Source organism: Meles meles, chromosome 7 (genome assembly GCF_922984935.1).
Source record: "Meles meles chromosome 7, mMelMel3.1 paternal haplotype, whole genome shotgun sequence".
NCBI lineage: Eukaryota > Metazoa > Chordata > Mammalia > Carnivora > Mustelidae > Meles > Meles meles.
The window spans coordinates 65,867,928-65,884,376 of NC_060072.1; the positions used below are offsets into that span (position 1 = coordinate 65,867,928).

Genomic DNA, 16,449 nt, shown 5'->3' on the forward strand with positions numbered 1-16,449 from the left:
CCATGTTGGGTATGAAAATCACTTACATAAATTTAAAAAAAAAAATACAAGAAATGGAGGACAACTTGCAGGGCAAGGCCCAAATGTGAACCTAGCAATTAAAATTTCCACATTAGTGGGGTGCCTGGGTGGCCAAGTTGGTTAAGTGTCCTAATCTTGATCTCAGCTCAGACCTTCATCTCAGGGACTTGAGTTTTAACCCTGCATTAAAAAAAAAAAAAAAAAAAAAAAGAATCCGCATTAGCACTTGCAGCTATTCCATGCTCAAGCTGCCGTTAGACATAAGGAGGTATTCCTGTTGCATTTCTGTTGCCTAGTTAAGAAAAAATAGTTTTTATTATGGATAATAAATACATACATAAGTAGAGCAGATGGCATAAAGAACCTCTACAGACCCATTTACCCAGTTTCAACAATCGTAGCTCATGGCTGATCTTGTTGCATTCATACCCCCACCCACTTGTGCACCCTTACTCCCAGTCCATCATTCTAAAACAAATCTCAGATTAGCATTTCATATGCATATATTTTAGTATGTTTCTGAAAGATACGGTTCCTTAAAAAGTATAACCATTATCGCACTTTAAAAATTAGCAGTAATTCTCCAGTATCCTATATCCAATCAATGTTTCCACTTTTCCTGCTCATAAGTTGTTATTTTTCATAATGGATTGTTTGAATTAGCACCTAAATTTGTCACATTGCATACCTGTGGTGTCTTGTACCATGTTCTGGATTTTTCTGTATTTGATGTAAACTGGTGATAAAGGGCTTGATCAGATTCAAGTTTGATTTTCTTTCTTTTCTTTTTTTTTCGGGGAACAAGACTACTTCATAGGTGGTGACATTTCTCTCCATCAGGAGGACATCTGGCTATTAGTCTCCCTTTCTGTGATGTTAAAATTGGTTAGTCAGGTCTAGGCACATGATTTAGCCTGATCCATCCATTGTGAATTACCCTATTGGCTTTCACTTAATAATTTTAGCAGCCATTTATAATCATTTCTGGTAAATAGTATATCAAGAAGGAGAGATACCATTTTTAAAAAGTAATTTTTAAGACCTGGAGAGCAACTGAATGACATTGTTGTGATTTTCCTGTTTAATGATTCTACCTTCCATAAAGCAAAGTCACAGAATCTTCCCTGAGCTAACAAGTAGATTGCGTCAGCTGAGAAGCTCTGTGAAAGAACAAAGCCTACAGTGTCCCAGTTGTCTTCCCGTGGAGTTGGCATTCTCTTATGAGACAATTTCTCAGCCCCAAGGCTAAAAGGAATGAGGCAGTGTTTTGGTTTTGATTTTTGTTAAATAATAAATCTTGGACTTCATTAAGCTTTCAGTGTGTACCCCGCAATTTGTACATTAACATTGTATTAAGGGGAAAAGAGTTGGGAAACACCACTGAAGTATTCCTGCTCCTGGGGTGCCTTGGTGGCTCAGTCAGTTAAGTGTCCAACTCTTGGTTTCGGCTCAGGTCATATTCTCAGGGTCATGACATCAAGCCCCACATCAGGCTCCATGCTCAATAAATAAATAATAAATAATAAATAAATCTTTTGAAAAAAGAAGAAGAAGAAAATCCCTATTCCTTCAACCCATTTCTCTGTTGGGGTTTAAGAGTCAAGATACTAAGTAATCCCCATGCTTAAGTCTCACCTGGCTGTCACTGATGATTTGTGACTGCCAATCTTGGAGAGAAAGGAGAAAAGGAAAGATCAGTTGGGAAGGCCTAGGAAGGGTGTCCCCAACCAATAGCTACTTGTTGAGAGGAATTCAAGGTAAAATATTAGAAGCTAACTTAGAAATGATTTAATCTAATCCCTTTACCAATCTAAGAATCCCTCCCTAAGAATCTGCCAACTGTTAAACTTTCCTTCCTACTCAGTTCTACTATGGCGCTCATCTCATTCTGCTTCTTTAATTTTGTATATCTTGTTTTCAATATGGGGTTATGCATTTTTTTGAGGACAAGGAATTTATTTATCTAATTATTCTATTTAATCCCATACAGGGTGTCAAACAGAAACACAGCTGGACATCCGTTAAAACAGTGAAAATAGATTTCATTCAGTAACTGCTGGCAGCAGGGGAGAGAGCTGAGCACCATTCTGATTTGCGCAGAAATGATTGGGCATTTTAAAGGGAGAGTGGGGGTAGCACTGGGAGAGAGGCCCTATCCTTCCTGATGAGTGCATTTTAAAGAAATGGCTCTCAGGTCCTTGAGAAAGATTTGTGAGTCATGGGAGATACCTACCTGTTCACAGTTGTCTGCCCTTTATAGAAAATACTGTAGGATAGGGAAGTCAGAGGCCCTTTGTTGGGCACTGGCTAGAACCGACAGTCAGTTCTCCTGGCAGCATTGCACTTTCCCAGGCAAGGATTCTTTTTTTTTTTTTTTTTTTTTTTTAAGATTTTATGTATTTATTTGACAGACAGAGATCACAAGTAGGCAGAGAGCGAGCGGGAAGCAGGCACCCTACTAAGCAGAGAGCCCGATGCGGGACTCGATCACAGGACCCTGCGATCATGACCTGAGCTGAAGGCAGGGGCTTTAACCCACTGAGCCACCCAGACACCCCCCAGGCAAGGATTCTAATAGGGACTGGGGTCATCCTAGGGTTGCGCCTCATACTGCTAGAAGCCATGCTAGAGCTTGGTGTCTCCTAGTGCACAGGTTTGGGTGAAGTTTGTTATGTGCTGAGAGTTCTGCAATTCTCAAGGGTCTAGACTACTACTTAATGATTTTGTCTGAACTGAACACATTTAGATAAATTCGGTTTCCTCTGCCCTGAAGGAAACAGGGTCTGTTGGAATGCCTTTCACCTTCCCCTGGTGGCTAAACACAGCCAGGAAATAGGAGCATCACCTGCGTTCATTATCTCCCTTCCCTAGGTCTCTGTTCTCCTTATAGGATGATAGCTGTCCTTCTTCTCTTGAAGGCTAGCCCATTTACTTGTGACTAAGAGACTTCATTTCCCTACCACAGATGCTCTAATTTTTTTTTAAATAATTCAGTATGACCAATCTGCTATAAACATGTTGAAATATTCTACTGTGTGTGGCAGTTTTCTGGACACTATGAATAAAGCACAGTTTAAAGATCTGTCTCTTACCTGGGGAACTGTACCTAGCAAAACAGCATTTCTGTCTATTTTCATCAAGCTTTTCCTTCTTGGCATTTATCTCAGGATGTAATGTATTTATCTGTATGATAATTTTTGAATATATGTCATAGAAACTCTGTCTTTCTTTGTTCACCATTGAAAGGCAAGCACCTGCCACAGTGCGTATAACTGTTAAATATATTCCAGAATGAGCTATTTAACAACAAAATAAATGGGTGGCTTTCCATCTTACCTTGTCTTTTCCAATAACACTGACAGTGTACAATGCTATTTAATTAAACCATGGTAATAAACAAATGTTTGCAAGGTATCCTGGACCTTGAGTTGTGTTTCAGTGATTCTTCTTCTCTTCATAGGTTCCTTACCTATTCCTACCTCTTGGCCTTCAACGTGTGGCTTCTGCTTGCACCCGTTACCCTGTGCTATGACTGGCAGGTCGGCAGTATTCCTCTGGTAGAGACCATATGGGACGTGCGGAACTTAGCCACCATCCTTCTGGCAGTTGTTATGACCTTACTGAGCCTTCATTGTTTAGCAGCCTTCAAGGTAATTTTCTTAAAATCCAACCGAACTCTTTGCATTTGAAGACAGATGCTCTGTACTTAATGATGCCTTCTCCACCCATCACCCCTAGGTGGTCTGAGTCTAAATTGAATCTACTCTTTTGTCTGAAAAACAAAAAAATTAAAATTTTCCAGGTAAGTAATACATATTTTAAAGACCTTAGTGGAGTTAGCAGATCATGGCCACCTTAATTATCTTTTACTATTCTACCAACCCCGTAGAAATTGGATCTGAAATTGAATGTTTGCAAACAAGAATTTTTTTTCCTGCTCTAGTTGACTAATTTTTGCAGCAACTTGTTTGATTTCATGTAATGATAAATGAGATAATGATAATATATTCATAAGTACTTAAAATATGGTTAAGATGCTACTTCCACTAATGACTATCTGCCTGACTGGGTTGGTTGGATGAGTCTCACTTCAAAAAAAAAAAAAAGGAATGGTATAAAACTGGAAAAAAATTATTACATGCCCAAAGACAGCAAAGAACTTAAATGTTTACTTAGGAAAAACTGCTCCTGCATTGGAGAAGATGCTCCTTGCTTGAGGGGATTCCTATCTCCCCACACACATACCCCTCCCCCTCTCTGCCCAGCCCCGCTGGTGTGAAAAAAAACCCACAGGTTTACCAGTTAGAAACTGATTTGGTTTGGGAGCATAGTAGAGCAGCAAGAAACTTAAGGGGGAACTTTTGGAAACACGAGAGCTATGGAAAGGCTGAGATAATATGCTCCACATGCATTCATGACTGGCTGCGAACAACATGGCGCTCCCCAGGGAGCATAAGCAAAATTGAAAGCCTGGGGAGATTTACTGATTTCCTGCAAATTTGAAAGAATTTTTTTAACCCATACACAGGTTGGGCAATAGAGAGGAGAAGCTTCATTGTCTTGAGTTGTTAGTGTATAACCACTGTTGAAATCATTGGCTGATCAGAATGCTGTGCAGACACAAGGGAGATTCCCCCAGAGATTAAGGCAAAGGGGGTGAAAAAAACCTGAGCAAAATCTCAGCTCTCTACAGAGAAACAGATTTTTCATTTTGAGTCTAGGCAAGTTCATTATATATTAAAACAGTAAAAACAGCAAGTTTCAGAAGGACAGAATAAGATACAAGGTCACTACAATGTGTGATACACAATGCTTAGTTTTTAATCAGATTACTGGACATGTAAAGAAACAGGAGAGTGACCGAAACTTGTGAGAGGATAATAAGTAGAAAACAGAACAGAATTAAGAATCCAAAGGTAAGCTCTATTACATGCTCTATTGATTTTTGACAAAGTTACCAAGATAATTCAATGGGAAAGGGATAGTCTTTTAAATAAAAGGTACTGAAATAATGGAATATATATAAAGAAAAAAATGTGACATTTAACCCCTATGTCATACTGTACACTCAGAAATTAATTCTAAGTGGATCATAATCTTAAATAGAAGAATTAAATAATATCAAAAATTCTAAAAGGAAACAGGAGAAAAACTTGGGTTAACCAAAGATTTCTTAGAACACATAAAAGTTCAGTCTATAAAAGAAAAAGATGACAGATTGAACATCATTAGAATTAAAAATTTTGCTCATCAGGGGCACCTGGGTGGCTCAGTTGGTTAAACATCGGGCTGTTGATCTCAGCTCAGGTCTTGATCTCAGGGTTATGAATTCAAGCCACCCATAGGCTTCACTTAAAAAGAGGTGTTTGGGCTCAGTTGGTTAAGTGTCTGCCTTTGGCTCAGGTCACACTCTCAGGGTCGTAGGATCAAGCCCTGCATCTGGCTTCCTACTCAATGGGGAGCCTGCTGCTCCCCCTGCTTGTGCTCTCTCTCTCTGTCAAATAAATAAAATCTTTTAAAAATACATAATGTTAAATCACTCAAAAGGCAAATAACAGATTGGGAGAAAGTATTTGCGAAACATGTATCTACAAAGGACTTGTATCTGGTACATTTAAAGAGCTCTTAAAACTCAGTAATGAAACAAATACCCATTAAAAATGGGCAAAAAGTTCAAACAGACACTTCACAGAAGATATACAAAGGCTAATAAACATGTAAGAAGATGCTCAGCATCATTAGTTGTTCAGGGAATGCTAATTAAAGCCACAAAAAGTTACCACTGCATACCCACCAGAATGACTATAATTAAAAAGATTCACAATACTAAGTGTTGGCCAGAATGTAGAGCAGCTGGGCCCCTCATATTGGTGAAGGTTGAAAAATAGCTCGGCCACTTTGGAAAAATTTGGCAGTTTCTTAAAAAGTTAAGTATGAAAATAAGCAAATCTCAATACCTACCAAAGGGTGATGGAAACTTACATCTATACAGCACATAAGAGTCCTGTTAAGTGTTCATAATAACTGAAAAATGGAAATAGTCCAGTAACCTCAAAATGTAAATGGATACACTTAATATTCTAAATTATTCAGAAATGTAAAGGAACAAATAATTTACTTATACATAAAAAAGTATACATGAACCTCAGACACATCTTACAAAGTAAAAGAAGCCAGTTGGGGCGCCTGACTTGCTCAGTAGGTAGACCAGATGACTATTGGTCTTGAAGTTCTAAGTTTGAGCCCAAGTTGAATACTTGAAAATGAAACCTTAAAAAACACACACACACACACAAAAAACCTCAGACATATAAAACTATATAATCTATGATTCCGTTTATACATAATGTCTGTTATTATAATTCTGCCTTTTCTAGAATTGCCCAGAAATGCCTAGAGAAGGCAGAATTATGACAGAAAATATGTGGGGATGGGGAGTAGGTATAAACAGACTTAAGGGAAATTTTTGGGATGTTGAATGCTTTTAAAATTTAATTATGGTGGTGGTTGCTAAATGACATCTGTTTACCAAAACTCACCAAAATATATACACAAAATGTTTGAATTCTATTACATGTGGGCTATATCTCAATAAAGCTATATTTTAAAAAAAAGATTAAAATGTTACAAAGAGATTAAAGGCTGGAATGAATGCAGAACTGGCATTTGAATATAAAATACTAGCATGTGATCCTGAAAATTTGATGAAAAAAATTTTTGAATTACTAAAACCTTTTTTGTTAAGGAAAAATTCATATAACATGCAATTAACCATTTTGAAGTATACAGTTTAGTGGTACTTAATGTATTCATAATATTGTGTAACTACCAGCTCTCTCTAATTTTAAAACCTTTTCATCACCTCGTTAGAAATACCCCATACCAGTCACTCCCCTCCACATCACCTGGTAACTTTTAATCTGCTCTCTGTCTCAATGGATTGGCCTATTCTGGATATATCCTATAAAAAGAACTATACAGTATGTGACCTTTTGTGTTTGATTTCTTTCACTTTGCATAGTATTTTTGAAATTCATCCAAGCTGTAGCATGCATCAATACTTAGTTCTTTTTAATGACTGAATAATAATCCACTGGATGTATACACTGTAATTTGTTTATCCATTCTTCTGTTTGTGGACATTGATGTTGTTTCCACCTTTTGGCTATTATAAGCATTGCTGTATTACCACATTTATGGACATATGTTTTCATTTCTCTTAGATATCTACCTAAGACTGAAATTGCTAGGTCTTATGGTAATTATGTACTTAACTTTTCAAGGAACTCCTTTTCATACTGGCTGCACCATTTAACATTCTCAGAGTATACAGTTGTTCTTATATATCCAGTCTTTGCTAGTACTTGTTATTTTCCATTATTTTGTTTAAAACCATCCTAGTAGGTATGAAGAGCTCTATCTTTGTAGTTTTGATTTGAATATCTTTAATGAACAGTGATGAACAGCTTTTTATGTGCTTATTGGCCATCTGTATATCTTTTTTGGAGAAATGTATATTCTAGTCCTTTGCTCATTTTTCAGTTGGGTTGTCTTTTTTTGTTGTTGTTGGGTCGTAAGAGTTCATTGTATATTTAGGATTTTAAATCCCCAACAGATATTTTCTCCCATTCTTTAAATTGCCTTTTCACATTGTTGATAATGTCTTTTAATGCATACACGTTTTTAATTCAATAAAGTGCAGTCTCTTTTCTTTTCTTTCTTTTTTGTTATTCTTCATTGCTTTTGTTGTCAAACCTAAGAATCCATTGCCAAAGCTGAGGTCACGAAGATTTATGATTCTGTTTTTTTCTAATAGTTTTATAGTTTAAGCTCTTAAATTTGGATCACTGATCCATTTTGAGTTATTTTTTGTCTATGTAGTGGTATGAGGGTCCAGGTTCATTTTTTGGCTGGTGGATATCCACTTGTGTCTGCACCATACTTCGAAGAAACTGTTTTTCCTCCAAATACCTTATTTAAAGTAATCTACTTCTTAGTCATTTTGTAAATCAAGTTGATAAGACAAGTATGATAATGAATAACCATCTACATAAACTTGAGTTCAAATTTCACCTTTGTAGTACAGTCTACCATATGTACCCTTCGTTTATTTATTTGTTTATTTGATAGAGCAAGAGGGCGAAAAGGGGGAGAGGGTGAATGGAAGGGAAAGGGATAAGCAGACTCTGGGCTGAGCTCCAACTCAGGACCCCGAGATCACGACCTGAACCAAAACCAAGGGTTGGACACGAACCGACTTAGCCACCCAGGCACTCCCATATGTACCCTATTTAAAATGCAATCATTTGCCCTCCACTCTTCTCCCTTTTAACTTTTTAACTTTCCTTCACTCTACTTCCAATTTCTAAAATGCTGTAAACTTTGTTATTTTATGTAATATCTCTTTCCTCCAACTAGAATGTATGCCCCATGAGGACAGAGATTTTTTTCTGTTTTGTTCACTGCCATATTTCTAGTATCAAGGGGTTGCTGCATACAGTATTTATCATCTAAATTTTATTGTTTGTTGCTGAGTGTATATCATCTAAATGAGTAAAGGCATAAAAAGTTAGCAACTCTGTTCAATTAGTTATCGGTATGCAGAACCTTTTTTCTTTATTTTTTTTAAGGTTATAATAGGACTGTACACAATACGAGTATGAAGTGTTTGGGGGTCGATTTGTTTTATGAGAATCTGGCCTTAGCTCATAGTTTGGCCTGCCTGCTCTATTGTTATTAATCTATAGGACAAAATGTAGTAGAGCACTGGATTGGTATGTCAGTAAGAGTTTTCTTGGACTCCCTCCCAACTGACTAAAGGGAGAGTTGAATACTCACAGGCTGCCATCTTGGTGAAGTATACTAAATATGGACCTTTGTGATGGCAGTGCACCCCCAACACAGGCACACCAGTGGCCCTCTCCAGAGTGTCTTTGATAACAAGATTAATGAACGGAAACTTCTTCTTTTCTTTCTTTCATGGAATTTGTTCCAAAATCCCTTTAATGCATCAGGAAAAATACTGGCAAAGTGTTCCTGCTTTGGCAATAGTAAGATTTAGCTCTTTGGTGATAGCTTTCATCTGGAAAATTCTTTACAAACGTTGACTGATAAGGTGACATTTGAGGAGAGACATGAAGGAATTGAAGGAGGGAACTGTGTAGCTATTTAGAGAAGAGCATTTCAAGTAGAGGGAAAGCAAGTGGGAAGGCCCTGTGGCAGGAAAAGTACCGGGGTGTTCACAAAACAGCAAGTAAGCTGATGTGGCTGGAACAAAGTGGGCCAGAGGTAGAGAGCCAAATGAAATGAGGCCAAAGAGATGGTAGAGTGTGTGTGTGTCTGTGTGCATACACAGGATTCAGCCTCCATCTTTTTTTTTTTTTTTTTTTTTTAATAATTTATAATTTTTTTTTTTTTTTAAAGATTTTATTTATTTATTTGACAGAGAGAAATCACAAGAGAGGCAGGCAGAGAGAGAGGAAGGGAAGCAGGCTCTCCGCTGAGCAGAGAGCCCGATGTGGGACTCGATCCCAGGACCCCGAGACCATGACCCGAGCTGAAGGCAGCGGCTCAACCCACTGAGCCACCCAGGCGCCCCCAGCCTCCATCTTTTAAGTCTCTGCCTATTTGCCCCTCTCCTGCTGTGCTGCTTCTGCATGGCCTCTGGCTGTGTTGACAGTCTGGGTTGTGTCTGGTTTTCTTTATCTGTCGTCCTATCTTGTTATTAACCAGGGCTCTGGAGGGGAGGAATGTCATCTAACCTGTAGCAGTTGTATTGACACTTCTCTGACTTTTTCATTAATATTGTTTTAAAAAGATTTTATTTATTTATTTGGCACAGAGAGAGATCACAAGCAGGCAGAGAGCCAGGCAGAGAGAGAGGGGGAAACAGGCCCCCTGCTGAGCAGAGAGCTTGATGGGGGGCTTGATCCTAGGACCCTGAGATCATGACCTGAGCTGAAGGCAGAGGCTTAACCCACCGATCCTCCCAGGCGCCCCTCATTAATATTTTAATAATTGACTTTACAAAGCTAAAAATTAACACATGTAATGAATAAAACAGCAGATATGTCATTTCCAATCCCTACCCTGCCCCTCAGCCCCCACCCTCTGTAGGCCTCCTTTGAACATTTTGTTCTTGTACATTTTTACACTTAAAACAAAAACACATTCTTTCTTTATACAAGTAAGTTAAGTGAGATGCCATTACAGATTTCAGACTCCTGGCCACTTCCATGTCAACATGGGAGTATTCCTGCTGGGAAGCAGTTGGAAGAGTAGATGTTTGACTTTTTTTTTTTTTTTTTTTTAATTTATTTGACAGAGAGGGAGAGATCACAAGTAGGCAGAGAGGCAGACAGAGAGGGAGAAGCAGGCTCTCTGCTAAGCAGAGAGCCCGATGTGGGACTCAATCCCAGGACCCTGAGATTATGACCTGAGCCGGAGACAGAGGCTTAACCCACTGAGCCACCCAGGCACCAGATGTTTGACTTTTGGCAAGCTCTTGTCTTGGATTGAGTAGGAGGGCTAAGACTCAGAATCTAAGCTTTCTTTTCCTTAGAAAAAAACAGCAGGATGAATTTAGAGGTTGTTTCTGATTGGTCCTATTTTCATAATATAAGAAATGTAAGACCTCAAGGAGTAGTTTATTATGTATCATAAAAGAATATGCTTGGGATCCTTGAGAATTTAAATGTAGGATATGTCTTATTCTGTGCTTCTCCTTCAGCTCCTCCTCCTAGTCATACTCTTATTCACTAGGAATGTATTTGAGCTTATATTACATGATGTAGAGAGCAATCTATAAATTCTTTGTGGTGTTGAATTCTTTTCAACAGTGAACTTTAAAGTGAACTAACTTGCTCTTACTCTTTGTGTTGAAGATAATCAATCTGTTAGAATGTATGTATAGTAGAGAGGAAGAGTATTTAAACCACGAAGGCTTATTGTTCCATTCTTTTTATCAATAGTGACTGTTTATGCACTGGGAGAACCATATGCTGAGAATGCTCTTGGGGTTCTCATTATGACTCCTACGGACTATATGTCAAATTGTTGACTTGTAGTAGGGATATGGATCAGGAAAGCAGCCAGTGTAACTTGGATTGTTGAGAGGAATTAATGCCAAAGACTTTGCCTTTTCCCACTGTCCTCTAATGTGATTTCCCTGCATTACAGAGGAAATGCCATTGAATCTTATTTAAGAGTAATTTATTTGTTATTGATTCTTTATTACATTCTCACAGGGTATCTCAACATTCTAAGCAATTTTTTAAATATCTTTTATAATTTTGTGACATTCTTGTAAAAGTAAAACCTGACAGAAAAAGAGGGGGCTTAGTGACACCTGACTTTGCCATGCAGACCTCCACAAAGAGATGTCTTTGAGAATGGACATTAGGCAGTGGAGGGTCCCCTCCTCCCAGTATGCGGCTTTCAGGGCTATTTTTTGTTTATTTGTTGGGGTTGTTTCATTTTTTTAGTAGAGGTCACCGTTTTTTCCCAATCTATCTGTTCATTCCCAGTCTTTGGCATCATTCCCTTGAAGCCAGCACAAATCATAGGCCATCTCTTTGAGCCATGGAGACCAAGTCAAATTCCCAAGTCTGCATGGGGACGAATCTGAAGCATGGCCAATGGAGGTGACCTCCAGTAACAGCTTGGTGGAAGTGGAGGGGTGGCATGGAATGAAACTAATGCATCTCCTCACTTAGGGAGGGGCTTGTGTTTATCTCAGGGACCTCCCTTCTTGCCTGTTCCCAGCCTTGCCCTTGCTTAGCCTCCATGCTAGTCTGGATCACAGCCCCGACCAACATTTTCTTTTCTTCTTTTTTTTTTTAAGAGTTTATGTATTTCTTTGGCAGAGAGAGATCACAAGTAGGCAAAGAGGCAGGCAGAGAGAGACAGGGAAGCAGGCTCCCTGCTGAGCAGAGAGCCAGATGTGGGGCTCGATCCCAGGGCCCTGGGACCATGACCTGAGCCTAAGGCAGAGGCTTAACCCACTGAGCCACCCAGGTGCCCCTCCCCATCAACATTTTCAATAAAAGAACAGACAGATATCTGATGGACAAACAGAAATTGTGAGCCTTAGCGCTCTCATTTAAAAAACCTCATACAGCACAACAAGGAGGTAAGATTAGAATGGAAACCACTGTTGAAAAGTGATTATTTACTCATTGACATTCTTACCTTTTTTTTTTTTTTTTTTAGAAAGAACTTAAGCAACTTATGGGAATAAATACAGTATAGTGGACTTGACCAGGAGATGGAAAAGTGTGTGTGTGTGTGTGTGTGTGTGTGTGTGTGTGTAAATACCTGAATTGTAAATACTTGGGGCTTTTCTGGACATATAGTCTGTCATAACTATTCACGTCTGCCACTGTGGCATACATTAGAGCATTGTACTACCACAGACCCATGCAGTTGAACTGAACAAGCTTTCAGATTTCTGGAAATGATTTTGCATTTAGTTCAGCCAGATAATAGGTTAGGGTATTATCACGGCACATGGGTCACTGTGGAACAACTCTTTTAAATTCCAGAATAGCCATTATGAAACCTGGTAAAATAAGCATCTTGTTTTAATATACCAAGTGGTAAAATAAAATTGAACTTGAGGAATGAAGATTGCATTTAATGGTGAATGGCTCTGTGCCAAAGTTGATTTTTTTTTTCCTTCTGGCCTACATTTCTCACTTCAGTTCCCGTTTTCTGCAGACTGTATGCGCTCCATCCTTTTCTGTCCTCTGTTCATGAAAATCCTCTCCATGCTATTATAAATCCAGTCTTTTTAGCCCATTTGTAACCCATCCAGTCTGTCTCACATTGGGACCGTTGCAGTCACTGACAGAGGTCCTAATGATATGTTGACATGGTCCATCTGTCCCTGACCACCAGTACCATGGGAGTAGCCCTTTTCTGGGGTGTCTGTCTCACATTTGGCTTCTCCGCCTGCCGCTATTTTACCTATGGTGATAACATCCTGCTACTTAGGGGCAGTTTTTCAGGTCAGTAGCTGTAGTCAGCTTTAGCCCTTAGGCCATACACCAGAGCTAAAATTTTTGTTGATACCATTTTTCTGATGAGAGTGTGAAAATAAGCTGACTGCTTCATCAGATGCAGTGTTGGAAATTAGAGACGCTGGATTTGTACCTCATTGGAAAATGGAATATTTTGAACAATACACTTCAACTGCCTTTTCCCACATACTTTTTTCCTCTCTCAGATTTGTATTTAAATTCTACTTAGTTAATATATAGTATAATATTGGTTTCCGGAGTAGAATTTAGGGATTCATCACTCACTTATAATACCCTCAACACAACATGTGCCCTCCTTAATGTATGGGACCCAAATTGTGACTTATGTTCTGTCATCTAATTTCATTTGGTAGTCTCCTCCTTTCATGTTGGAGGCCAGCCAGTTAATGCACGTGGAGGAAATCCGCTAGTTCTAGATCAGTAGCTTCTGAGGCTGGGAGGAGGGAGGCCATGGAGTAGAGTGATTAGCACTGACCTTAGTCCAAGGCCAGGCTCTGCCACTGACCAGGCTTGTGGACACAAGCTTGCCTTGTTCAGTCATTTTCCTGCACCATCCTGTAGGGCATTGTGAAGTTAACCAGGGCAAGCCACATAAGACATTGAGCACAGTGGCTGGCACCTGGGAGGGTCTGAGTACCTATCAGAGGTCCTAGTGGTCCCTGTTGTCATCATTGTCATTGCCACCATTATGAAATTGTCACAGATTAAAGTCAGGAGCATAGTTAGGATTCTGTTTTTATTTTATAAGAATAGCCATAAAAACTAAAACCAAAAACCAAATAAACATTATCCAGCAGGACTGACTTTTTGATTCTTTGTATTTCAGTATACAGTTGTGCTTTACATGATAAAAAAATAATTACTTGTAATGCTATCAAAGATTAATCCCCACCCGCCTCCTCCAAACCTTGTTTTACCCCCATCCTGTATAAAAGAGGTTAAATTCTTGACTTAAGAGCTAATGGTAGTTACACACTTTAAAGTTTCTAATGCTTCGGCATATTTTGGAATTTGGAAGTAGGTATGTTCAACCATAATGGAAGCCAGAAACATAAAACTATTAGTTTTAGAAAAAAAATGTTTGTCAAGGGAAAGAAAATTGTGGCAAATATCATCTGCCTATTTATAAATGAGCATTGGAGTTATCACTTAAACCTCCAAACTATAGAAATAGTATAGAGGATTCTAAAAGTATTTGAAAGTTTAGCAAAGGAGGCAGGGTATAAGAAATCATTTTCTTTTGGGGCGCCTGGGTGGCTCAGTGGGTTAAAGCCTCTGCCTTCGGCTCAGGTCATGATCCTAGTGTCCTGGGATCGAGCCCCGCATCAGGGTCTCTGCTCAGCAGGGAGCCTGCTTCCCTCTCTCTCTCTGCCTGCCTCTCTGCCTACTTGTGATTTCTGTCTGTCAAATAAATAAAATCTAAAAAAAAAAAAAAATCATTTTCTTTTATAATTGCTGTTCTTCATACCTTTTTGTCATTGCTGGATTTCTCCATTCCACTCAGTGGTGACCGCTGGAGCAAAAGAGACACTAGAAATGCACCTTTTTAATTCAGTGGCTACTTAAAAATCAGAGGCCCTTGAGCAAAGTCTTCCCCAGGCATTGCTTTCTGTCCATTATTAATATGTCATGTGTGAAGTCATTCTCCTTGTACCAGATCTGAACCTCACATAAATCCTTCTCTCTCCTGTTCTGTGTCATGTACAACTCAGTGGTACCTGCGGTGTTCTGCTTGGCTTTTGATCTAGGCCTGGCAGGAGTTTTTCTGCATCATTAAATAATTTGTTTTATTCTTTGCTTTCACAGGGCAATTACATTTTCACAAGCCACATTCTTTAATAAGAAAATGACTTACCTACCCCTTTGATGTTTATACCTTAGTTGGAAGACTCTGAGTTTATTAATGGAAGAATTAGATAGTTGCATAATGGGAAAAGGAATTTTCAACCATCAGTAACAGCTTTATTTCTTTTTCTTGATTGTATACTTTGTGAGTCTTGGCAAGATTTCATAGTTGACGTTATTATTGGCTTTTACTCAGAGTAATTGCCACCTTTTGAGTGATGATCGTAACACTTAAAAAAATTTATTATTATTTTTAGTTTTTTAAGTAGGCTCTACACTCAACGTGGGTCTCAAATTCATGACCCCAGATTAAGAGTCACATGCTCTACTGACTGAGCCAGCCAGGCACCCCTGTAATCTTAACATTTTTTTAACACTTTATTTCTCTTAATGATTCATACTCATAAAAGCAACTCATTTCTGCTTAGCCTTACCATGCTTCTGATTGTTTTTAAACTCTTAACAAGGTCAAGACATTTTTGAAACTCCTAGAGCCATCCTGTCCTTTGTTTCCATTCAGAACATGAAATTTCTATTTAAATAAGCATACCTTTTTTTCTTTTGTTCTAAGAAGACCATGAAATATGTAATTAGGACTCTCAGAGATTAAAGCAACTACAAATACTTCTCCACAGAAGGCCCATTGGAAATTGCTATTGTATTGGAAAATACAAAAGAGACCAAAGTGATTGATTGCCAAATTCTTTAGATGATTTGCTATAAGAACAATGCCCAAGAAAGCCTATAAAGGGGTAACAAGCACAACTTGGGGGAGAATAACATACAAAAACATTGGAATACTTATTTTTACACCTGTTTTGCCTAAAGAGAGGCAGCACAGAATATTAGAAAGCAAGCAAATTTGTAATATGAACTTTAGTGTTTATATGTTTATGTTACTCTAGACATCAAAATGTCGGTGGTAATGTCCTCAAACTTCTTTCTGAATCTAACAAAAATAAATGAAACAATGTACATGGTATCTGGCATTGTTCAGGAGGGAAGTGCTATATAAATCATTTCCATGTGGATGTCTTAAAGTCAGCATTCCAAAGTCTCACTCCTGAATGTACCCATTCACTGTGTCCCCCACAATGTTTGCGAATTCACTGCATTCTGCTAGCTGCCCAAGCCAAAATTCCTGGAGTTTCATTGTTTCCTTTCCACGTCTCTCTGTCTCTAATATCATATCCAGTTCATCAATAAATATGGGCAAGTATATTTTTGTAATATATCTGGAATTTGACCATTTCTCTCCACCTTTACTGCTGCAATCCTGGTCCAAACCATCACCGTCCCTTACCTGGATTATTGCCAGAGCTGCTCAACTAGTCTCCCTGCTTCTACCCTCTACCACCGGTCCAGACTGTTCGCAACACAGCGACCAGATGATTTTTTAAACATGTATGCCGGAGTCTGTCCCTCCTGTTCTTACCATCTTCCAGTGGCTCCTTATTGCTTTCAAAGGAAAAATCATCACCTTTATAAAGGCCCTAAAGGTTCTGCAGGCCAGTTAATCTCTCTTGTTCCTTCCTGAGCTCTT

At 38.7% G+C, this 16,449-nt stretch overlaps 1 protein-coding gene across 1 annotated transcript in view; it reads left to right on the plus strand.

Annotated features, from left to right (window-relative positions):
• Window positions 1–16,449, plus strand: part of TMTC1 (transmembrane O-mannosyltransferase targeting cadherins 1) — a 267,805-nt gene that overhangs the window by 134,921 nt on the left and 116,435 nt on the right. Inside the window, exon 8 of the mRNA XM_046012428.1 lies at window positions 3,482–3,671. Within this exon, the coding sequence (XP_045868384.1) occupies window positions 3,482–3,671 (190 nt within the window). The remainder of the gene's footprint in view (window positions 1–3,481; window positions 3,672–16,449) is intronic.